Source organism: Aulostomus chinensis, chromosome 16 (genome assembly GCF_037954235.1).
Source record: "Aulostomus chinensis isolate RoL2024-O1b breed Wild chromosome 16, RoL_Achi_v1.0, whole genome shotgun sequence".
Taxonomy (NCBI): Eukaryota; Metazoa; Chordata; class Actinopteri; order Syngnathiformes; family Aulostomidae; genus Aulostomus; species Aulostomus chinensis.
In genome coordinates, this window is record NC_141335.1 from 27,169,761 (window position 1) to 27,195,099 (window position 25,339).

A 25,339-nucleotide genomic window follows, 5' to 3' on the forward strand; every position below is an offset into this window, starting at 1 on the left:
TATTTTTCCATTAAAATAATAAAAACCATAATTTTTACATTAAAAACCCCTCAAATAAGACCTGAAGTGCATTTATACTTCCTGCGGCCTCTGCTGGCAGTGGAGTTTTCATCTGTCATTCTGTCTGTAGTTGTTGTTACCATTGTTTTCATCATTCATGGCGAGGCTTTCCATGCTAGCGTGTGGCTAAGTGCACGTGTTGCCGCGGGCCTCTTTCTGGTTGGTAACACGTCACAGCTCCATCTAGAGGCAGGACCAAGCTGTGGCTCGGTCTGACTGACAATCCCACTGCAGCCCCAACAGCTGCTCACCTGAGCAGGTCGACAGTTGATCCTTCATCATGTTGGACCGGGACAGTCTGTAGGAGCAGAGCTCCTGAATCTTCTAAACTGAATGGGGTGAGAGTTGTGGCTTGGAACATTTAGATTTGGACGATGGTGAAACTTTTGACTTGTGTGAGAATCATTTCCAAAGAGGCGTGTTATGTATCAGTATTCAGCTAAATTACCTGGCTAGCAGTTGTGTGTATTTGGGCCAAATGCTCTTTTGCCCATCTTCAACAAAAGTTATAAAAGGACTAAAGTTGGAAGGTGATCTTCCATGCCGGGGTCATTCAACCTCACACGTTCCTTGTGTTACAAATGATGACGTGCCATGCTGATAGCCTTAATGAGCAGTGCTGTGTGTTCCCAGCCATCCTATAATGAAATTTGCTCAAGGCGAAACAGACCGCGGAGGCTTGGCAGAACATTGAGGCATATGGCGGAAACAGCCGTGATTTCCTCGGCAGGTGGCTGGATGCTGCAGTTAGGTGAAAGGCTCCGTCACCCTGGGCTACGGCCCTGATGGAGCGTGCGAAAGAAGGACTCAACACAAACTGGCACACAAAACCAGAGCTGCTCACGTCATTGGTGACTCTTTCGGTAGGACAATGCATTCTACATGCTTGTCAGTCTCCCAACAGCTGATCAGGTAGAGTCACACTGAACTGTTACCCTATGACCAAGGATGAAGAATGACTCGATCTCAAACTGACGACTTGAAGAGATACAAGTGGCCACGGCGAGAGTGCAGGCAAAGCCTGTTCAAAGCAATGCTTCTCCCACCACGCAGGAGGAGCCAGCCATGTGTATTTAGCTTAAAGCTAACGGAGACTGATATGTAACAACAGCTTGAATCTCCAGTTCATCATCCAGTATAATCCACGTCCTCTTTATTCATCCGTCCCATGTTGTGTGGTTGGAAGCTGGGCTACTCTGATTAACGGGGCTTCCTGTTCTGGCTCCCGGCCTCTGGAGCTCGCTTCAGAGTAACAGAGTAGAGCCGTGCTCTTTGTAAAATGTATCGCTTTACGCCATTGAAATCAAGTCGTCCGCTCCTGAGGCATCAGTCAAGGCACAGAATACATGCACACTGTATGCATGTCAGCTTTTCATTTTCTATTTGCTGCAGTGGAATGGATAAAGTGGAATTAGCTGTGGATGTGCAGACCCGCTGCATTGTCTTCAGTGTAGAAACAAGGAAATCCCATTAAGTCCTGAGACTCTTACAGATAACAGTGTAAGCAGACAAGGAAACACACACAAGAAGTATTTAAAAAGTAAAGTGTTCCTCTGATTTAAAGTATTTATTCATGTTTGCTATAAGTTGCCCCTCCCATCTTCCATGATTCATCATGTCTGACAAACTGGTTTCTGTTCAAACTCACAGGAACACTGAGGAAAATGATTCTGCCTGATTCTTTATCACACACACTGATGCTAGGATGAGTTGTGAGGTGAGTTATTTTTGGAGTTAAACATTCAAAACTTTTTTTCTTAGATTTCAAAAAAGTGTTTTATTTATTCAGTGAAGGAATTCTACAGTTTGCCTTCGCTGAGCTGTATCCTACTGTTGTTCCGTAGACGTTCAGGGTCGCTCTGATTTAGAGGACAACAACACGCCAGTCATGTGGGTCACACTGGTTATGGTACGGTGCTGTGCAGGAGTCCAGAAGGACGCTAGATGCCCCTCAGTGAGTGCCGACCTCTGCCAAGGGGAACTTTGACCCCTGGCTCTTCAGTGCTTGGGTCCCAAAAGCTGCCAACAGCAATGGGCGGACCCCCAATCACACCCCCACAGACTTGTGTGTGCGTGTGAGTGCGTGAGCAGACTAACACTATACTATCAACATCTGAGGGGATGGTCAATCAAAATGCAGCTGAAATCATGACGTCCTAGTTGGAAGTAATAAGAGCGGCAACAGGTAAACTGGTGTATTTCTGTAATCCTGCCCCAGCACTGCAGACTACAGTGGTGTGAGAGACAAAATTCTGTGTCAGACTTCAGGGTTCCATGAGACTGATCAGTGCAAAGTTTAATAAATACACTGAAGTGCTGCAGAAATCAAACATGTTCCAGTTTACAAGGATAAAGATGTTGAAAGTAGAGAAGTGTGAAGGACTTCTTGGAAAATGAGAACCAAACCTCAGAAATGGGCCAACCCCTGCTGCCCGGGGGATGGCACAAATTGGACTCCAGAACATCATATCTGTGTTGGATGAGTCACTCTGATGGATGCGGACCTCTGGTTATCGATTCGAAGGACTGACAGAACTGACAGCAACCAGAGGAAAGAGCTGTGCTCCAGTCAACACTTCTCAGGCTGTTGCGACTCTGCCGTGGCCGATCACTTGTGTTTCCTCCTGGGCCATGACTCCGGCAGCTCCCAGCAGAATGCAAAACAGAGCGGTTGTGCAGACACAAGTGACAAAGTGGATCTATTTGTTACGGCTTCGAAAGCTAAGGGCTCAAAATGTCTCTCTTTCTCTTTCTTTGGTGTTTTCACCCCAATGCAGGCGGATCTTTATCATGCTGCTGTAGCCTTGACTCCCGCCGGCGGTGCTGGCTCCGCTCCTCGTCATCACTCAGGCCTGTTGACAGCAGAGTGGCAGTTGGACAACCATAATGAAATGACCTTGGTGTGGTGTCAGCTGGGCTACCGCGCAGCGGAAACTGTAACACCCTAAAGAGTGAATAAGCCCCCCTGTAGGTCAGCATCTTGGCTGGGGGAGATAAAAGTGGGAGGGTGTCCTGCTACCAGTGATCCCTGAGCTGGTGGGGGTGGGGGTGGGGGGGGGGGGGGTCAGTGTGATTACCGGGACAGCCTGATCTGATTTTGGAGGAGCGGATGAACAAGAGCACCGTCTCGCTCCCTCACAGGCCTATGGTTGGTCGATATGTGAGAATGGCAGGCTGAGGCCTTCACAATGCTCGTTCATTTGAGGTGGAGCTGTAAAGAAGGTCCATGAGTCCTCGTCACCTGCTCAGTGAGGAGGTGAGGTGGTGCTCCGACCTGGCCGGTAGGTTCTAAATGTCACAGAAAGACTAGTCGATTGTCCTCTTCTTAACGCTCTGGTGCATCAGCGAGAGCTCTGGACTAGCAGGGAGGGGTAACACCAGGTTATTCGGCTTCATCTCCTTCTCTCGATACATTCAAGTGTATGTTTCTACCATCTCACCACCGCACTGGAAAACCCAGGTTGAGTTGATCTGTTGGTTAGAGGGAGAACAAGTTTGTTCTGTAACAGAAACAAGCCCTAGAATGGAGGGAGGGGCCAAGCTGGTGTTGTGACCTTGGGGTGATGCTGCGCTGCTGCCAGGCTTCACTGTCCTCCACACACTTTTACAAATGCAATGATGCTACTCACTGCAGGGGGCACACACTGTAGAATCAGGCTTAATTTCCTTTATCATTATATGCATTTCCCCTGTTATGTTTATGTATTGGCAGCCCGGTGGAGCAGTGGTCCTCACCGTGGCCCCCCATCAAGAAGGTTGTGGGTGGAGCCCCGGCTGCAGCACGGGGTCTTTCTGGGTGAGTCTCCATGTTCTCCCTGTTCCTGCTGGGTTCTCTCTGGTACTCCAGCTTCCTCCACAGTCCAAAGACATCAAGAGGGACCAGGTTAATCCAGACTCTAAATTGACCGTAGGCGTGGCTGGGAGAGCCAATGGTTGTCTGTCTCTATGTGTTGGCCCTGCCATGGACTGGTGACCTGTCCAGGGGGAAGGCTGCTGGGATAGGCTCCACCCCCACCACCCTCAACAGGAGGAGAGGGAGAACATGGAGGGATGGATGGAGTTATCAAGTAATGAGCTCATGTTAATGCAGAACGCCTGTGAACTGTGAAATATTTACAACCAGCTTCAACTAGTTTAGACCTGTTAGTCTCTGTGTTTCTCTGTAAAGGTCAGGCAGGATGTGGTGAATTGTTGCGGCTGAGACTTACTGCAGACTTAGGGAACCTCCACAGGTGCTGTTAAAGCACTGATACAGCATTTAGGATGCGGTGCTGTTATAGCGGGGCAGTTTTATTTCCGGATGTCAATGGTACACACCACATGCGTTGTCAGGGCAAAAGACAATGAAAGCAACTGCGGCCATGCAGGGCCAAAACCCGCTAAATGAAAACCCGGAGCTAACCACAGGAAAATAAAAACAACTCCACCGGAGCGACCAGCCACTCAGGGCAACACAGAAAGGAAACAAAAGTGTAAACAAAACCAAAACGAACGGGAGGGGCTTACCAGCCTCGCCTCAACCGCCACACCACACAAACCCAAACCCAGGATCACACAGATCACGCTAAGCTGCTGCTTTATTGCTTAATGAAGCCACGCGAGGGACGACGTCCGCCACCGTGCAGAGTTGCCACAGACATCTGGCCCTGCTCTCCTTTTGACTCCTCCCGGGTGCCACTAGCTGACTGGATTGGCTGGGGAGGAGGCCAATCAGGGTGCAGGGTTGGCTCCTGGGGGCCGGTGGAGGCAGGCGAGGGAGAAGGAGGTGACAGCGCAGGGATGTCACAGGCTTTATAGAGCCTCCAGGAGCCTGCTGGAACCACCAGGAGCTTTCAGGAGCCTGCTGAAGCTTCAAGGAGACTCCAGTAACCTGCCAGAGCCTCCAGGAGCCTCCTGGAGCTTGCAGGAACCTTCAGCATCCTTCAGAAGCCTTCTGACACAATGAGTGTCATTTTATTGGACAGCAGTGCCAGAAATTAACACCACCCAAATGTGGGTGATTTCTAAACCTTGGAGGATCAAGTCACACAGAATGAAGTGCCATGGTAACATGCAGCATTCATTGCCTGAGCTCTGAGGGAGGGTGAGTAAGGGTCCCGTCCAATGTGCCGGCTCACCTGCATCATGCTGTGATCCACATAGAGGGACCCCTGAGCTGTGAGTCAGGGAGACAAGAGCGCTCTGCCCTGGAATCAGCACATGAATTATTTCTCTGCAGTGACATGCCTCAGTGCCTTTTGATTGGCTCTGGTCTGAGAAGTGTCTCCATGTCTGTGGTCCAAATGAGACATCTGCCAAACGTCAGTCCTTTGCAGTTAGAGTGTGTGTGTGTGTGTGTTTGGGACAAATGGATGGTAACCTTTGCTGCTGGCGATCTCTCCAGGTCTGAGCCTGCAACCTTGACAAGGTCACAGCCAAACTGAGCAGCTTGTTAAGATGCTTGGAGCAGAGACTCATCAGCAGCAGCAGCACATTTAAAACAAGAGAGCAGCTATCAAACATTACTACGTACCTTCTCATGCACATCGTAAATAATCAGCCTCATCACACTGCTGGATGAATGAGTGTTGATGGAGGGGAATGTTTATCATCCTTTTTAATACATGTATGGTTAAGTAAAGAACTACACGCTAATATCAAAAAGCTTCTCTTTTGATGAGGTTTTTGATGATCATCCCACCTCCCATCTCCCCAAGGCTTACATTATTATCCTGCGGATTTACTGGCTGGAGAAGGATTGGGCTTGGCAGATTAGTATTCAGCACATTACACTGCCTCTTCACTGTAATGCTGTTGTGATTCTGTAATGGGCTGAGAGCAAATGAGAGCTCCAAGGCTGCTGTTCAGTGGATGCATTCATGCAGTGTTTGTTGGCCTGAGTGCAGGAGTGTTCACGTGCGTATTTGACAGCCGAGAGTTCTTGTGTGTCTGGGTTTCCTTTGACTTGGCTGTCCTGTCACAGTGGCTGGCCTCTTGTTGGCTTGTGCTACATGGAGAACTGAAGAGGTTCCACTATCCCGGTTCTCTTTGTCTCCACACAAGATAGAAAGCTTCTGCTCCTTACGGTCAAGAGAGGACTTCCTCTTCTCCTGCTGGGGTCATCAAGTCTGCAGCTTTTAGAGGAGTAATTGGTTAAATTCCCTCCACAAAAATGTTCTTGTGATAAGGAATTGGAGCTGGAAGTGTCGCTACTCAAGTAGAATTTGGCTCTCACATACACTCATTGAACTAATTTTATTAGAAAATTATGTAACTGTGATGTAAATAGTGATTCACAAGGACGCAGCTTGTTCTGCATAATTGTGTTTTCAGTGCTGTCAAATACCTTAAAAGCATCATGAGGGGACAGGAGCAGGATGTGGCGTTTGAGAGCAACCACACGTCCGCTCTCATTGCGCAGCCTGATGTGCCATCTGTGTCCACAGTCAGCAGGACTGGACTCAGTCCTGTGAAAATGTGTGTTCAGTACAGTCTACGAAGGCGGTATATCACGTGACCTCAAGGAAGGTGCCATGTGGAACGGAGCTTCTCTGCGGTTGTAGCGTGGGACAGTTTGGGGTGAGTGGCGGCAGCAGGCCGATTTGTACTGCAGCATAACCAAAGAATTCATTCGCTGATGTGGTGTGTCAGCTGGATGTGTGTTAAGAGCATGAATCAAAAAATCCATGTGTGAGTGGTATGAGGAGAAGCTTGAAGTGACTGATGAATGATAACATAACATCTAGGGCTTGGCATCGCCATGGTAACACAGTTTAGCAGGAGTTTTTGCTGCAGACAAAACTGTGTGAAAGTGAAGGTCGGATGGATGATGTCATTGATCTACACGTGATGCTGTGCAATCAATATTTACTATTTACTGTGCATACACGTGTATATACTGTGTATATATGGTATATGTACTGCATATACATGTGTATGTATTGTGTATACACTGTATGTACTGCACTGTGTATATACTCTGTATATACTGCCTGTATGTACCCCAGAGGAATCGAGGGGCCCCCAGGATCAAGACTTGCAGCTGTCAAGTCTGCACAAGTCTCTCTCTCTCTCTCTCTCTCTCTCTCTCTCTCTCTCTCTCTCTCTCTCTCTCTCTCTCTCTCTCTGTCAGGGTGCATGCTGGGAGTGAGTGGAGGGAGTGGTTGTGGTGAGCGTGAGTTGGGTCCGCCGTGGCCTGTGAGCATGAACTCTATCTTCTAACTTCTTTTTTCTCAGGAAATGTGTTTATTCTTTAATTTCTTGTAGAAACTGCAGGTTCTGTTGGCACAGCTGCTGATCAGGTTTTATAAAATGCTCTTAAAGAGAAAGAAAAGCCTGGAATTAAAGCCCTCCAAGGAAGTAGGGATGAACACAGGTGAGACAGACGCAGGTCATGACACTGGTTATGAGAGCGACTCAGGTGCTCCCGTCTGCTCACAGGCAGGCGCATCTTCCTCCATGCAGTCAACTGGTCTACTGGTTACGGTGTCAGTGAAATAAAACTTTTTCTCCGGGTTAACAAAAACCTAAGAAACATTCAAGTTGCCCATTACTTTCCTGATCTTGATAAATTTGATAAATGCACAAGATGTTTATGGCTGAACATGAACTTACAAACAGAGAAGTCTACTGACTAAGAAAGTTCCTTACGAAGACCAGCGTTTTAGTGACCAGCGGTGGCGATGACATGGCCTGGAGGAATGTTGCATGGTGCCCTTTGTAGTGTGGTTTTCCCTTTCTCTCTTCTGAGTAATCTCATCATGAGAACTCTCAATCTAAATGAAGCAAGAGTGTCAAAAGAGGGCACAACTTTTTGAGATTGTGAAGCAAAACCAGGTAGACGTGTTGCTCCTGCAGGAAACTGACACGGATGAGAAGAATGCAGCTGACTGGGAAAAAGAACGGGGTGGGTTCGTCATTTTAAGTCACAGCACATCCCTTTCTGGGGGTGGGGCCATCTTATTTCCAACAGGTTTACTGCCCACTCATGCACAGTCGAGGAAATCCTGAAAGGTAGAATTTTAAAAGTAAAGGTCCTTCTTGAGAATTCTGTTTTCATCTCTGCATGTGTTTATGCGCCAATGTCTGCGTTGCATAGAAGGTGTTTTTTGGATACGTTGGATGCCACTCTAGGAGAGATGAGTGCGTGTTTCTGGGCGGTGCTTTAACTGGACTGAGACAAACATTGATAGGAATCACCCAGAGCTTCACATGGCCTCACGTAAAAACCTAACCCAGTTCATGGAGACCCGTGATCCATGTGATGTCAGGAGGGGAATGCATGGGGATGTGTCTCAGTATACATGGACTCATTTACATGCCAACGCCTACGGTCAATTTAGAGTCTGGATTAACCTGGTCCCCTCTTGATTTCTTTGGACTGTGGAGGAAGCCGGAGTACCAGAAAGAACCCACACAGGCACAGGTAGAACATGGAGACTCACACAGAAAGATCCCACGCCCGAGCCGGGACTCGAACGTGGAACCTTCTTGCTGTGAGGCCACAGCACTAACCACTGCACCACCGTGCCGCCAACTATGTCAACAGTCTACTTACAATGTCACTAGAGATACAGTACAGGATATGAAAACTTAAGATATCTTGAATTTTCAGACTTTAGCTCAGTCTTCCAATAACCCAGACCTACTAGACAAGTTGTTTCCAAAGAAAACTAAACTGGCTGACCTGCTGGGACCAAGGGCACCAGGGGCTTTGGCTCAATCACACTATCAGAGCGTGAATGAGATGGACACGCCTTCTAAATACTTTTTTAATCTTGAGAAAAAGAATGTACAAAGGCACATTATTCACACTTTAAAAACTGAGGCTTGTGACTTGTTGTCTGATTCAACTGAAATTCGTAAAAGGGCCTTCAGATTTTATTCTAAACTTTATACTTGCAAGTATAAAGAAAACCTGGTGGCTGAGAAATGTTTCTTTGAGGGGCTTCCACCAGTCTCAGGTCACTCAAACAAGCAACCCTGTGGGGTGACAACCCTTGAGGAGGCACTCCAAAGCACCGAGAGCAACAGGGCACCTGGTTTGGATGGAATTCCAGTGGAATTCTACAAGAACTTTTGGCCTGACTTGAAGGAAGATCTGCTTGAGGTGCTCAATGACAGTTTAAGTGGGGGTGCTACCAGTGAGCTGCTGCAGAGTCCTGTCCTTACCCTTCTCCCCAAAGAAGGGGATCTCAGCCATGTAAGGTCATGGCGTCCAGTGTCTTTGCTTGCTTCTGAATACAAGTTGCTCTCCAAAGTACTTGCCCCCCGGTTGGGGAAGTGTTGGAAGAAATTATTCATCCTTATCAGTCCTGTTGTGTTCCTGGCAGGTCAGTCTTTGACACTATATCTTTGGTTCGAGATGTTAGATGCGTCCAAGGTCTTTGGTTTAAAAACAGCTTTTATTTCCGTTGATCAAGAGAAGGCATTTGATGGTGTTGAGCATGTCTATCTCTGGAAGACACTCAGTGCTTCTGGCTTTGACACAGCTTTTATTGATAAATGAAGTTGTCTGTGTAGGTTCTCATTCATCCAGGTCATCGTAGATCGAAGCGAAGTAAAATCTGGTCAACTGGACGTAAGTTTATCTTGAAGACGTTTCACCTCTCATCCGAGAGGCTTCTTCAGTTCTAGTGAAGAGTGTGGAAACTCCAGCTTATAAACCTATGTGGGAGTGGTCAGTGCTATTGTGGTGGAAACGACCCTCCCGAGACTCACCTGGCCTCCCTAAACGACAGTCGTTGTGCGGTGTCAGGGAGTTTCAGGGGTGGTCGTTAGGGAGTTTCACCGACCACTCAGATGCTAATGGGCTGTGCTGGCAGCAGCCGTTCCACATGGGTCTTTCAGCTGAGCTCTTTGGGGAAGCTTTGAAAGGACTTGGTTGTAAATAGGAGAAAGGAAATGTCGCAGTCCACCTCCTCTGTTCAAAGAGATAAATAAAAGAGATAAATGATAGTTTAAATAAAAGAGATAAATGATAGATAAATGTTCAAAGAGATAAATGAAGTTACTGTATAATGACATGGAAAATATGCTTAAAATCAACAGTGGCTTATGTGCTTCTTTTAGGTGTTGAGGGGGCAAGGATGTTCTTTGCCAGGCATTCTCTACAGCTTGGCCATAGAGCCTTTTATGCTCAAACTTAGCAATGTTCTACATGGGCTATCCATCCTCAATTGCAGTGATACCTTTCATGATAATGGCGCGATTCAGGATGCTGCTATGTCTTCGCTGCTCTGGTTAAATCTAGAACACTCATAGACATCCACTTCTACCATGCAACTGAGCACTGAGATATGATTGAGAGTATTTGGTGTTTGAATGGAGCTTCATGTTCAATTGAAAATGCATGGATCAAATGAACACATTTCTAGTAGTGTGATTATATTTTTGTTTCTATTTTTTTATGCTTAAGAATGGTGCTATGATACACTTTTTTGTTATAAAGGTTTTTGAAAATTCAATTCAATTCTCTCTCTCTCTCTGAGCGGGTGTGTGAGCGTGAGAGAGTGTGATTGAGGTGGAAGTTTCTTCCTAAATTTCTATATTTCTATGCTCTTTTTCCTACTTGATTTATATATTTAGTTTAGTTTCGTTTACTGCTGGGGTCTGTGGGTTTTTCCGGGCTGTGGGGAGTGGAAACACCAACATGTCTGCTGGCTTGCCGTGCCATCAAGATGGTGTGACAGTGAGCTGCTCGGTGGAGGAGTGCGGGCTGGCCGTAGGTCAGGTAGCCGGCTATGACAGTGTGAAGTCGGCCTCCAGAATGAACAGCACGGTGGTGATCTTCTTTTTGGACAGAGTTGAGAAGGTGGATCAGATGGTGCAGAGTGGGGTGGGGATTCAGGGAGCCAGAAGGGTCATCATCTCCACCGTCCCTCCATTCATACAAAATGAGGCTTTAGAGAAGGAGCTGCCGACACGGTCAGCTGCTCGCTCCCATCAAACTGATCCTGCTGAGTTGTAAATCTCCTCACCTGAAACACGTGGTGTTGTTCAGAGGACAGGTGTGATGGTTCTTCAGAGTCCTGAGGAACTAAATCTCATGCTACTGTGCACGTTCTGGAAATATCAAGTGTTTTAGATGGGAGATAGAGGGACATCTCATTCGTGTGTGCCCAGAGCGGGATGCTGTGGTCTGCAGTGCGGCGGTAGCTGCCGCTGGTGATGCCACGGTTGGTGGAGCTGGGGCAGCTGGGGTCGATGGGCCGTTGATTTGGACCAGTGGTGCTGAGTCGGTGAGGCCAGCATCAGCGGATCCCGTTTGGAGAAGCCACCAGACACTCACAGACTGGAGCCACAGACACGCAGGGTGCAGCGGACAGCGTGATGGATCCACAGGTGACACACAACCTACAGGTGGAGGGTGAATGGTGTGAATAATCCCGATAGTGGGGAGGTGGAGATGGGGGGTTGAGTGGGTTGGTGGGTTGGTGGGACAGACAGCCAGGGTGGCAGCAGAGTTAGAGGAAGGAGAGGAGGAGGATTTGTTCAAACTTGCATCTAAAAGGAAACTAGAGACTGGACGGAGCAGCAGCAGAGCCAAAAAGGCAACAAAAGAAGAAATGTCTCAGTCCCGGGGACAGGACAGTTTGTTTGACAGCACTGAATGATGGGCAGCTGCTCCGAGACTCGGCAGAGATGTGTCCGTACGCAGCAAGCCTCTACCAGGAGTTGTTTCGTTGTGGTTACACAGAGAAACCAAATAAATTGCTCTCTTTTCCCTGTGGTCTGCCAAAGGTGTCAGCTGATACCAACAGATATTCGGAGGCTGATGTTTCTGGGAAGGAACTGTTGGAGGCGCTGCAGAGCCTGAGGCCTGGGAAAGCACCAGGCATAGACAGCCTGCCAGCTGACTTTTATAAAGCCTTCTGGCCGGTAATTGAGGAGGACCTACTGGATGTTCTCAGGGAGGGGAACCTGCTGAGGGGACCGTTGTCCCTGAGTTGCAGGAGAGCTGTACTCACTCTACTGCCAAAAAAAGGGGGATCTGCAGAACCTGAAAAACTGGCGACCGGTGGCCCTTCTCTGTACCGATTACAAACTTCTCTCCAAGGTCTTAGCCAATAGGCCGAGGAAGGTGGTGGAGCAGGTGATCCATGTGGACCAGACCTGCTGTGTACCAGGCAGGCTAATCACAGACAACGTTCACTCAATTCGTGATGTTTTGAGCCTCTCCAGTTTATTGGGTGCTAAACTTGGTCTTGTTTCTTTAGACCAAGAGAAAGCATTTGATAGGGAGGAACATGGTTATCTCTGGCAAACGCTGGAAGGTTCTGGGTTCGGCTCAGGTCTTATTGCTAAGATTCAAGCCTTGTATGGAGACATGAGAGTGTTGTTAAAATGAATGGTGGTTTGAGCGCTCCTTTAACGTGAAGAGGGGTGTCAGGCAGGGCTGCCCTCCCTCAGGGATGCTGTACTCCCTAGCAATTGAGCCTCTCCTCCACAAACTAAGAGTGGGCCTTTCTGGTTTGAATGTTCCCAACAGGAGCTCAGTTTTTAAACTGTCTGCTCTGGGGGTGGGAGATGAGCTGCAGGAGGTCAAACTAACTGGGGGCTCATTTGGAGGGAAGGAGGGATCAAGTACCTGGGTGTTTCCTTGGGTGATCAGGATACTGCTGGGAAGGCTTGGTACAATGTTTTAGAGAAGGTGGAGGGGAGACTTAAAAAGTGGAAGTGTTTTTTTTCCAAAAATGTCTTTTAGAGGTGGTGTTTTAATAATCAACAATCTGGCTCCTTCCATGTTGTGGCATCGGCTCTCCTGTGTGGACCCCCCAGTCACTCTGCTGGCCAAAATCCAAGCACTAATTGTAGACTGTTTCTGGGACCGTCTCCACTGGATCCCACAGAGTGTCCTCTTCCTCCCTAAAGAGGAGGGGGGGGCAGGGTCTCGTACACCTGGCTAGCAGGGGGGCAGCTTTTCGACTGCAGTTCATCCAAAGGTTACTGACTGGACCCTCAGACCTGGTGTGGAGGCCGCTGGCTCGGGCTGTCCTGGCTCAGTGTTGGGGATTGGGATTGCAGGAATCACTGTTCTTAATGGACCTTGGAAAACAGAACCTAAAGACTTTTCCAGACTTCCAGCAGAGTCTTTTTTAAAAATCTGGAGACTTTTCAAAAAGGAGAGGACTAAAACTTGCAGTTCATTGTTCTGGTTTCTGCAAGAACCCATTGTTTTTGGAACTCGCTTCGATGTGAGTCGGACTTTGGCCCCTCTGTTGCAGAAAAGTTCTGAAGGCTCACATCGCCACTCTCGGACAGGTGATGGAGCTGGGGCTCAACTGGAGGATGCCTCTGCTCTGTCTGCTGCTGTGGGGGTCACTTCAGTGAGGCTCATCCAGAACATGTTAAAGATCTGGAGGAACCAGTTCTCCTCTGAGGAACTTGAGCGTTTTATCTCCCAGTCACACAATCTTTCAAACCAAAGTGACTCTGGACCTTTTCCTGAGGAGGGTCTGTCTGGATCTCAAGGAGAGTTCTGGCTGGTTTTAGAACAGGGTGTGTCAGATGTCACACACCTCTCTGTTGCTACAGGAAAAGTGTGTATAAACTGTTGGTGAAAGTTACAAACAAGGAGAAGTTGAAAGGTCACGCTGACACTCCATGGAGAGCACATCTGGGTTTAAATCCAGGAGTGGAGCCTTCATGGGGGACACTCTACAAACCGCCAGTAACCAAGAGAGTGGGGGACCACAGTGGAGAGTCCTGCATGGGGCAGTGGCTGTCAATGCCTTTGTGTCCATCTTAAATCCCACTGTGGATGAGAAGTGTCCTTTTTGCCCTCTTAGAGAAACGGTCTTTCATTGTTTTCTAGAATGCAACAGGCTGCAGGTTCTTCTTGTCTCTCTAAAGAAGCTCTTCTGTGTGTTTGATGTGGTTTTTACCAAACACGTGTTCATCCGAGGTGTCAGATAGAATCAAAAAAAGAAAGCACAGTGTGACCTCCTCAACTTCCTCCTAGGGCAGGCCAAAATGGCGGTGTACCTGAGCAGGAGGAGGAAGTTGGAAGGGTCTTGGGACTGCGATGTGAGACTGATTGTCCTCAGAGTGATGAAGAGCAGGCGGAGTCTTGACTTCAACTATTTTAGTCTGATGGAGGATTTGGGATCTTTAGAGGAGGTCTGTGTGGGAAGATCAACTGTTTGGAAGTGGACTTAAAAATCTAAGAAGATGGGGTGAGAGAAGACGAGGTGAATGTGATTTTTTGAAAATGACGTGTGTGTGTGTGTGTGTGTGTGTATTTGTTCTTTTTTATTGTAGTGTAAAAGATTTGACTGAGTTGAATTAAAAAGACTTTAAAAATAAAAAAAATCTACAATTCTCCAATTCTCCAATTTCATTTAGCAGACGCTTTTGTCCAAAGCGACGTACAACACAAGCAAGAATTCAGACTTAATTAAGGAGAAACCCATAGTAGCACAAAAGTGCTTCAGTTGTGATTTGGTCACAGGTACTGCCATCTAGTGGCAGAAGAAGTGTCACCCCCCCCTCCCTTTTTTTTTTTTTTTTTTTTTTTTTTAATATAACAGACATACAACATCACCCAACACAGTTAGTGCTACATGGTCACTAAGTGCTGGGTCTGGGACCCTCTGACTGATTCTACCCCAAAGAGGAGCAGAGTCAGGTTCAGTGCCTCGGTGCTCTCTGAACAATTGAGTCTTCAATTGTCTCTTAAAAGTAAGTAATCTCTCCCTCTCTCCCTCTCTCTCCCTCCCTCCCTCCCTCTCTCTCTCTCCCTCCCTCTCCCTCCCTCCCTCTCTCCCTCCCTCTCTCTCCCTCCCTCTCTCCCCCTCTCTCCCTCCCTCCCTCTCTCTCTCTCCCTCCCTCTCTCTCCCTCTCTCTCCCTCCCTCCCTCCCTCTCTCTCTCTCCCTCCCTCTCCCTCCCTCCCTCTCTCCCTCCCTCTCTCTCCCTCCCTCTCTCCCCCTCTCTCCCTCTCTCCCCCTCTCTCTCTCCCTCCCTCTCCCTCCCTCCCTCTCTCTCCCTCTCTCTCCCTCCCTCTCTCCCCCTCTCTCCCTCCCTCCCTCTCTCTCTCTCCCTCCCTCTCTCCCCCTCTCTCCCTCTCTCCCCCTCTCTCTCTCCCTCCCTCTCTCTCCCTTCCCCTCTCCCCCTCCCTCCCTCTCTCTCTCTCCCTCCCTCTCCCTCCCTCCCTCTCTCTCCCTCCCTCTCTCTCCCTCCCTCTCTCCCCCTCTCTCCCTCTCTCCCCCTCTCTCTCTCCCTCCCTCTCCCTCCCCCTCCCTCCCCCTCTCTCTCTCCCTCCCTCTCCCTCCCTCCCTCTCTCTCCCTCCCTCTCCCTCCCTCTCTCTCCCTCTCTCTCTCCCTCCCTCTCTCTCTCTCCCTCTCTCTCCCCCCCCCTCTCTCTCTACCACATCTACTCCGAGGCACTGTCAGCTCTAAGGAAATGAGCCGCATGTTCGAGCTCCTAATTGAGGCCTCGCTCCACCTCGGTGACAAGCTGAGTGGTGAAGTCAATTAAGAGTAAATTTACCACAGAAGAAGTGCTTCTGTGGCGTGATGCTGGGGGAGGAGTCTCTCCGTGAGCACAGCCAGACATCCATCACACTGTGAAACCAAACGACACTGTGCGTCGTTGCGCAGCGTGGCGTCTGACAGCGCTCTCACCCGTCTGCATGTGCCGCCTGTCTCACTCCACCTCTGGGTCATGTCTGAGCTGAACGTGAACGGGAGTACAAACTATAACATTCAGCTTGTCAAGGCTCTCCCACTGTAGCGTGAGCATGTTTGCTCGCTCCAGCGTATTTACATCGGTTCGAGTCATCGCGAGTACGTCCCTCTGACTTCATCACAGATTGATCTTCATTACACAATGAAGCAGGGAAGAACGTGACACACGGCAAGCAGTGAGTTTGAAGTGATGACTTTACAAGCAGAAGGCAGTTTGAATGGTTTGATAATCACATAATAAAATGAGTTTTGAAGAAAGCAGCACTTCAGAACTCTTCTCCGTCAGGGCGTAAGAGGCTTAGGCCGACTTCATGATGCTAACTTCCTATCAATTTAATAGGCTGCCAGCTGCTAGCTTGTGTATCATTTTAATAGGCTGCCAAGGAAAAGAAAGTGAATGGGAGTGGAGTGAAAGCCGGTGTCAGTCGGTGAGCCTCGCCTCATGATTAAACAACTCTGGTCTCCACATTGGAGGCTTTAATGTTCAATTTTATTTATGGCAGATCGAGTCCTTAAACCCACAGGTGCTACAGCAGAGGCGTCGCACTTGATCCAGAGCTGTGAACTCCCTCTGAACCCCCAAACGCTGCACAGTGAGCGCCTCTTGCTTCAGCTTGTTCCTGATGTCAGGAAGCAGCAGTGCGGGGGGGAGTCCGGGGTAATGGGGGGTGTCTCCACCATCGCAACAGCATCAGCATCAGCATCATTTTCATCATCCATCCCGCTCAGGTAGTTCTCGTCAATATAGATGATTTTGTTGGCTATAGAACATGCATAGCCAACAATAGGAGAAAATACTTCAACATCAACAAGGACGCGCCCTCACAGGCCTCCTGAAAGTAAAGCAGATGTGGTCACTTGTGACCCGAAGACCAACCATGTCTCCTTGGTGACTTCAGTGGGTCCAAACCTTTCAAAATCAAGAATTATGTCACCGCGTGACGCTGACGAGCAAAGCTGTTGAAGTGCTGAGCTCCAGCCACAGATGTCAGCCCTCCTCAGGTCGCTACGTCACAACCTACAGACTGAATTCACATCATTTGGCTGAAACAACAAGCTTCTTAGATGTCAGTGCAACAAAAACTCTTCATACAAAAAGTTCACCGCAGCCAATAGTGATCATGGACCGTCCGAGGACTTTGGAGATTTCTGATGTCTCTGTGTAAACGCAGACTGCCGGCTCACCTTCAAGGAAACTAGATTTTTTTTAGAACTGTTCAGGCCACCATCAAAAAGCCAAAATATTCTGGAAACTGTGTATAAGAGCTGAGTGGGAAGCGTCCATTCTCCGAAAGATCAGGTCTGGGCCCCTGAGCCTGAGGGGAGGAATGAGCTCCAAGGACACCCAACATGGCCTCCGACATCTTAGGGGGGCCACCAAAGCAGCTCAGTCCTGTGTGTGATGAGTTCTTGAGGAGTGAAGCTGACAGAATTATTAACAACCCCTCTCAGGGATGTTGTGAGACACCAACAGACACAGAAGTACCGACTAGAAGTCCCAAGTGCTGTCAAGCTAGAGGATGAACCAGGACTGCCAGGCGCTCCTGACACTGCTGTGTTTTCCATTGCAAGAAAAAGTCATTTTGTGTGTACTGTACTTGATTATTGTGACTTTAATTTTCAGGGACAAGTACATAATTTAAAATATTTCATGAAATGTTGCATGATGACACCCAAGCTCCATTTTCATTGTGAGCTACAGTGTAAAGTTTTCCTTTTTGAGTTTATGCTGATGTTCAGCTGTAGATTCCGAACCTGCACTGCTCTCTGGTGCTGGGTCCTTGATCGCTTGGTTGCAGCGGTGAAGAACAGTGCATTTAATCATTTGATGCTTCTGATGAACACATTACATCAGCAGGTCAGACATGTCACAGGCTTAAATAACAGCAATTAAAGTCAAAGCTCCCCCTGACATTTATTTCGTAGGTAATTTCCCTGATGTCCTGCCAGGTCTGCTGGAGTGTGTTGTGGTGCTGCAGGCTGACGGGCTGTGTGCGCCCCTGGGTGCAGGCTAATTTAAAAGCAGCCATAGAGCAGCAGATGCCAGATTAGTGTCCGAGGGAAGAGAGTGATGAGGAGTCGCTGCTGTACGTTTGACAGATGCAGCGTCATAAATCAGGGTGTGCAGGTTCATGTGTGGAGGCTGGAAGACCTCAGTCAGCTTCCGTCTGTTAAAACAGCAGCAAACTCTCAGACTCCCAGTTGAAGGAATCTGATCGGGGAATAATGGTGTCCCTTCCATCAGCATGAGATGGACAGCAGGGCCATGCTGGTGACCGTACAAGACTGGACGAGCCTGCAGGCACACAGGAAGGGAGGACCACCTGTGGACCAGAGAGATGGACCAGAGAGACATACCGGGGAGACGGACCAGAGAGACGGACCAGAGAGATGTCTCAGAGAGACATACCGGGGAGACGGACCAGAGAGACGGACCAGAGAGATGTCCCAGAGAGATGGACCGGGGAGACGGACCAGAGAGACAGACCGGGGAGACAGACCAGAGAGGTGTCCCAGAGAGACGAACCAGAGAGACATATCGGGGAGACGGACCAGAGAGACAGACCAGAGAGACGGACCAGAGAGATGTCTCAGAGAGACATACCGGGGAGACGGACCAGAGAGATGGACCGGGGAGACGGACCAGAGAGACAGACTGGGGAGACAGACCAGAGAGGTGTCCCAGAGAGACGAACCAGAGAGACGGACCAGAGAGGTGTCCCAGAGAGACGGACCGGAGAGGTGTCCCAGAGAGACGGACCGGAGAGACGGACAAGAGAGATGGGATCCAAATCCAAATACTCCAGAGACGACTGTAGAAGCCTGCTTGTTCCTTTATTTTGTTTCAGTGCTCTTTTCTTTTTATGAGATGAGTTACCAGTCGTGAGCTCCTGGTAACCCTATGAACTGGGTAGTTCGTAGGGTTACCAGTAGTGAGCTCCTGGTAACCCTATGAACTGGGTAGTTCGTAGGGTTACCAGTAGTGAGCTCCTGGTAACCCTATGAACTGGGTAGTTCGTAGGATTACCAGTAGTGAGCTCCTGGTAACCCTATGAACTGGGTAGTTCGTAGGGTTACCAGTAGTGAGCTCCTGGTAACCCTATGAACTGGGTAGTTCGTAGGGTTACCAGTCGTGAGCTCCTGGTAACCCTATGAACTGGGTAGTTCGTAGGGTTACCAGTCGTGAGCTCCTGGTAACCCTATGAACTGGGTAGTTCGTAGGGTTACCAGTCGTGAGCTCCTGGTAACCCTATGAACTGGGTAGTTCATAAGAAATCTATTACCTGCTTTAACTATTTTAGACCTGTTCGTCTCTGTGCTTCTCCATCAAAGGTCAGGAAGGGTGTTCACATGCTGACTTTATAAATGGACGTGGAAGGACAAACCACAGGTGCCAGCAGGTCTACTCTACGGTCTGGTTCAGAAGTCTAAAAAACTCATTTTGTGGCTTCTGGGTGACGGATTGATGGTTGTCTCTGCTGGTTCAAGAGACTGGAACCATTTGGCCCCAAGCTAAATATCCCCCTCACAAAAGTCCAGGAAGTCTTTTAACCCTTGGTCATGACCTGTGTTTGACCCCAACCTGCATGCCCCTCCCCAGTGAAGGTGAGGAGATGTATAAACCTGACAGTTCCTCAGAACAACAGAGAACTTCTGATGCTCCATGACTGGGTTGTAACTTCTCTCTCATGCATGAATGAACTCGAATATAAGCTTCGGTATTTGAGTTTGAAGCCTCTTTTCTGGTCACTGCTCCTCTGGACGCTCACCTCACGCTGGGCCTCGCCACCACAAGACGCACACAAACCCTCACTGGGGCTGGGTGCTGCGACCTACGGTTCACATCATGTATGAATCCAATCCCTTCCTGGTAGGGAACCTTACGTGGAAAAATGATGATAAAGAGCAAAGATAAAATGTAGTTTTTAGAGCTCTGATTGTGCTGAAAGCAGAACTCAAAACTCAAACCCAGCACTTCATGGTGCAAAATACTGCAAATGAACACAAATAACTCATAAGAGAAGTACAAAAGAATGTTTCTATACTGCAAAACAGTTTCAACAAGAAAACATGTTTCATGTCCAGAGGGTAGAATTAATATCTGGTGCTCTCAGGCAGCACTTCCTGAAATTAGAGCAGGATGCTCAAAAATAAAGACAATCATTGTGATGGCAGAGAAACTTCCTCTCCCAACATGGAAGCGTACAAAGACGATGAAGGAGGCAGCTGTGAGATGATGGGCTGGCAGTCTCTAGAGGCCAGATGGGGCTGGAGGTCTCGCTTGGCCCGACTCTTGGCCTGGCTGAAAGTGTTCAAGTGGACAGGTGGAAGTCATGTGATGCCCTCCGTTTAGTTAGAATGATGACGAAGAAGCTTTGTCGATTGCGTATAGAATGGCAGCTGCTGTTCACTCAGCCTCACTGACACCTCCATCTGATTACATCAGAGCTGTAAAGACCCTGTTCTCCTGTGTGCTGGTGGGCTGAACCCCCATGGTTGTAAATTCCTTACTGCCCCTGTTGTACACACAATTCATTCTCCATTAGGAGAAGTAAAGTGCAGGTGGGTGGACGGGGGTGATGAGAATGACCCCCAGCTGCTAGCTCTATTCGTTCTGTGGCCCCTGAGCTGGTGGAGAGGGGATGGCTGGGTTTAGTGCCGAGAGCTCGAGGTCTCTCATCCTCACTGATCGGGGCTCAGACGTTGAGGGGATGAAAAAGGAGCGGTGAGATCCGCTCGACTTCAATTACAGCCGGGTGGAGTTTTCCCAGAGGTGCAGTATAGCGCCTTTAAGGGGGAATCAATGAGCTGACAAATTGTTGTGGACAGCAACCCCTTTTATAGGTTATGGTGTGTGTGCGTGTGTGTGCGTGTGTGCGAGCGCTGCATTTGCGTGGCCAGCGTATATAACTGCAGGTCTCTCTATATATTTTGTGGTTCATTTTCTGCTCCGGGGGCTTCGCTGGTTTGTTATCTGTCTACACGTGTTCTTAAACACTTGGTAGTGTGTGTTCACAACGTCTCGTCCGCTGATGCTCAGCACCACCTTATTATTTATACCTCACAGGAAGCTTCCTCCCCCGGTGGAGCCCCTGTCACACCTGAGGATAACTGCTGACGAGAGCCACTTTGATCAAATGTATTTAGAATTGTTGTAATGAGTGACGAGTCCATAAGTTTCTGCTTCAGTAGTTTGACGATCAGAGATCCCTGGTTAAAAACAGAAGGTAGTACCAAACCCTAACCATGTGTGGGGGGCGTGTTCTTACCTTGATTCATGCCCTGACTAAACATTTTCCCAGGGTTTTACATTCCTAAATCAGTTATGGTCACTGTCTTCATGATGGCTCCACTTAAAGAGAAACAAGCAATCAGGGGTGGCCATCCTGTGACTGACACTCATCACCGCGCTTTGACTGAATTGTCCCTGTCTGCTTCGATGGCGCCGACCAAAAGGCTGAATATGAGCCTTGACACAGAGATGTAGAGAGGAAGGACACCGGTGTCTGGTCACTCCTCCAGCCGACTCGCTCCTCTGATGTGGTTGTTGTGATTCGACACTGTTGCTGGTGGTCACAAGTCACAAGCAAGTCCCAAACCTGACACACACCTGACCACAGCCGCACGCCTGCGTTGGTGTAGCCGGGTGTGTGTTTACTGTTGGCCAGTGGTCGTATTGTTCGGTTTTAATCAGAATGTCAGTGGGATGTGTGTGTAAGTCTTTGCATCGCTGAATAATCATAATCTGCAGGAGATAATGGATTAAGGGCTGCACGGTGGTGCAGTGGTCAGCACTGTGGCCTCACAGCAAGAAGGTTCCAGGTTCGAGTCCCGGCTCGGGCACGGGATCTTTCTGTGTGAGTCTGCATGTTCTCCCTGTTCCTGCGTGGGTTCTCTCTCTCTCTCCAGCTTCCTCCACAGTCCAAAGACATCAATTGGGGACCAGGTTAATCCAGACTCTAAATTGACCGTAGGTATGAATGTGAGTGTGAATGGTTGTTCGTCTCTCGATGTTGGCCCTGCGATGGACTGGCGACCTGTCCAGGGTGAACCCCGCCTCTCGCCCGTTGATGCTGGGATAGGCTCCACCCCCCTCCGCGACCCTTAATGTGTAGGAATAAGCGGAAGACAAGGATGGATGGATGGATGGATGGATTAAATATAATCGACACAGATGCGGAGCAGAATGTGTTTCATAGGGTGCTTTCATCTTTTATTGTGATGTGGAGTTCAGTGGAACAGGCATTCTGACGACTTCTTTAAAATCCAGTCGTCTGACATATTACAGCGATGTGTCACCCTCAAAGTCTACTTTGCCTCTCGGTTGCTCTCAGATAGGAGTCTTTAGTTCACGAAAACTTTTTGGATCGGAGATTTTAAAAAAGTAACTAAAAAGACAACATGAACACACTGACACTCCTTCATGGTCGCACCAGCTGGCACACCGAGGTGAACCAGCTCACTTGGCCTGTCCACGCTCATGCTGGGTTTAGATTTTGAATTTAAATCAAAGTGTGAGTGGATCGTGGATCATTCGCCAGGATTAAGGAGACCTGGATTATACCAGACGCCCTGGAGGGTTTATGAGAAGAGGTTTCTGAACAGTTTAGCAGGTGTTAGCTGTCAGTCTCCGTTAGCTTCAAGCTAAATGTACGTGGCTGGTTCTTCCTGCATTCTGGAGTCACTAAGAAGTGATGAAGGAGAGAAAAACATCTCAGTGAGCTCAAGGGTCCAAGTTAGTACTTGAAAAGCAAAGTACACGTTTTGGGGGAGTATCACTCTGTGGTCTGCGGTTTCAAATCAGCGGAGGATTTCTCTGACAAGCAACGCTATCATTCATTCATCTTTCATAACATGATAAATCACACATCAGTGCGCTAGACCTCCAGAACCATAGGAATTCCAGAACGTTCCCAAACCATGCAACACCATGTTCTATGGCAAAGGAACAAGTCTGTTCAGTTTTAGTGTGCTTCTTATTAGTCCATCATTTGTGAGATATTCTGACTCACTTTTTCAGACAGCTTTCCAGTCGTTGCTCAAAGAGACGTTGATATTAATGCGACGCTTTTCTCTTTTTTGTCTCGGCAGGAAAAGAAGAGTATGTTGCAACCTTCAAAGGATCCGAGTTCTTCTGCTACGACTTGTCCTTGAACCCGATTCAAAGCAGCAGTGATGAAATCACGCTGTCATTCAAAACCCTTCAGAGGAATGGACTGATGCTGCACACGGGAAAATCGGCAGACTACGTCAACCTGGCACTGAAAAATGGGGCTGTCTCACTCGTCATTAATTTGGGGTCTGGAGCGTTTGAAGCTCTGGTGGAGCCAGTCAATGGGAAATTTAATGACAATGATTGGCATGATGTCAAAGTAACAAGGAATCTACGTCAGGTAACAGTACAGAGGGTGATGCAGAGACCTGTCAATAAAATGCACTTAAGTCATTACCATCATACAATATATTATTGCATTCCAGACATTGTAATTGGATTACAAAATTAAAGCTTGGTGGAGATAAAGCAGAACCACAAGTGAGCAGGGACATCTAGACGTGGATCAGGACCTTTATTAGGTTTCAGCTTGAGGGAGAAAGGAAAGACATCGCTTTCAAATACCATTCAGGCTCATTCAGACATTTTAATGGCTTAATGTGTCCTAGCCTGTGGAGATGTATTTGTCATGTCTTTCAAACTAAGAAGGGAAAGGCGCTTATCTGTCTGTTGCAAGCTTTGACTACAGGCCAAGCTTCACTTCTACATCTGAAGTGTCTGAACAGACGCGGCTATTGCGCACACATCTATATGGACGAGCTCTCTTCTGAAGCATGTGCAGTATCAACACCAGCATTTAGAAACACTGGATTTCCTAGTAGCTGCTAAACTGAACAAGGAGCACAAACCCAACAGGATCGCTGTCGGTTTGCTATTGGGCCCTAACGAGGGCGGCTGCTCATTAAAGGTTTCCTCTCGTCACACTTTTTTTGGTAATAAATGAGGGCTGAGCATCAACCAGTCCCTCTGGTGTGAGTCCTCCCTGAACCTAGCAGATTGTTCACTGCAGTAACTGTACCACTGAGTAGTTCCAGGTCCACATATGCTGAATCAGTCAGAATGTAACCGTCACCACAGTGAATCTGCCCAATGACAGCAGGCCTGCTTATTATCCCGAGGCCCTCTGAGTCTCAACATAATAACTAAAAGCTGGCTGTATAAATAAATTGGGCCTGAAACCCACAGAAAGCAGCAGTGCCAGTAACCCTGTGAGGAGTATATCAGCCAGACAGGTGGCTAGAGGCCTTGGAAAGTCTTCTGAAATATTGGCACAATCACACCTGATTCAGACTCGGAGCTTTGTTAGATCCACCTGAAGTTGAGAAGGTTGAGCAGCAGAGGCTCATTTCCTTTTGACTCAAGACTGTAATTGTGGATGCTGATTTATCTGGATGATAGGAAACGTGATCTGGGAGCTCATCCATAACGAGATCCTGGTAAACCACTCAGAGCCAAAGGTGGCGGTCAAGATTAAGTTAATTTTTGTTACAAATTATGACTCAGGGTCTAAGAGTACAGGTGTGTTCTTTTAAGAGTTACTGGGCTCCATCCCTCACCTGCAGTTGTGAAGATGTCTGCGCTGGCCTGTCAGAGCTGCTGCTGGAGGACCCATGTAGCAACAGTAAACCCTTCAGAGTCCCTCCAGTTCCCTTCTGGACCATCCCTCCAGACCAGTCTTCCAGAAAACCAACTCCAGACAACCCATTCAGACAACTGCCCTACAGACGAGTCCCTCCAGAATAGCTGGTCACCACCATGTGAAGCAATGAAAAACAGTGACAGGTGCCAAGTTGGCCTTGTGTGGTCCGGGTGTGAGGAGACAGATGCGGATCGAAGCTGCTCTGCACTGGAAAGCAGGACGGTGTCTTGTCATTGTAAGGTAGCTGGTCCAGCAGCCGGGACAGGAAACACTTGCTGATGCTGATGCTACACTGAGCAGAAAGGAAATATGAGGGATTAACCTCAGTAGCAAGCCGAGCTAGAACCATTTTGCCCGTCAGGCACATAGAATCAGAACCTAAATAAGATCCTTGACTGGATCGTTACATACCGTTTTACAAGAACAGCATTTACACAACCTGCTCATTTGGTGGGAAACCTGCGACTTCACCTCAGCACCAAAGCTGCTTCTTTTGCATAATCATCAAATTGATTATTGGCAAACTTAGAGCATCTGCTGCATTCAGATTGTGAAGGAAACCCAAGCATATTGAGTGCATGCTCTCTGGGGGAATGGAAGCTGCCATCCTCCTCATTCTGTGTCAGGGTCTTCTTTGCTTTCTCTCATTGCAGTAAAGTGATCCTAAAGTTCATCAGTAAGACCAAGAGAAGGTACAGTATCGTATGAGCATGGGAAAGTCTGAGACTCTGGATTGGCCTCAAGACTAAAACCAAAAATCAGCAGACATTTTGCTACCAATAACAGAAATAAAGATTTAGAAATGGTCTTGAACGTGGGACTTCTGGAGGGTCGAGTGATGTGCTTTAGGCATTCTTTCTCAGGAACCATTTGATGTCTGTCGATCACAACCTGCTGTGGGTAATGGGTTAACTGGTTC

General features: G+C 48.2%; 1 protein-coding gene across 15 annotated transcripts in view; it reads left to right on the forward strand.

Annotated features, from left to right (window-relative positions):
- Positions 1 to 25,339, forward strand: part of LOC147248034 (neurexin-1a-like) — a 286,884-nt gene that overhangs the window by 77,167 nt on the left and 184,378 nt on the right. For all 15 annotated transcript variants that reach the window (XR_015109327.1, XM_086179713.1, XM_086179714.1 and 12 more), the window contains one exon: positions 22,820 to 23,121. Coding sequence is in view for 14 of the 15 variants with exons in the window: in XM_086179713.1 (XP_086035839.1) it covers positions 22,820 to 23,121 (302 nt within the window). In the remaining variant the exon portion in view is untranslated. The remainder of the gene's footprint in view (positions 1 to 22,819; positions 23,122 to 25,339) is intronic.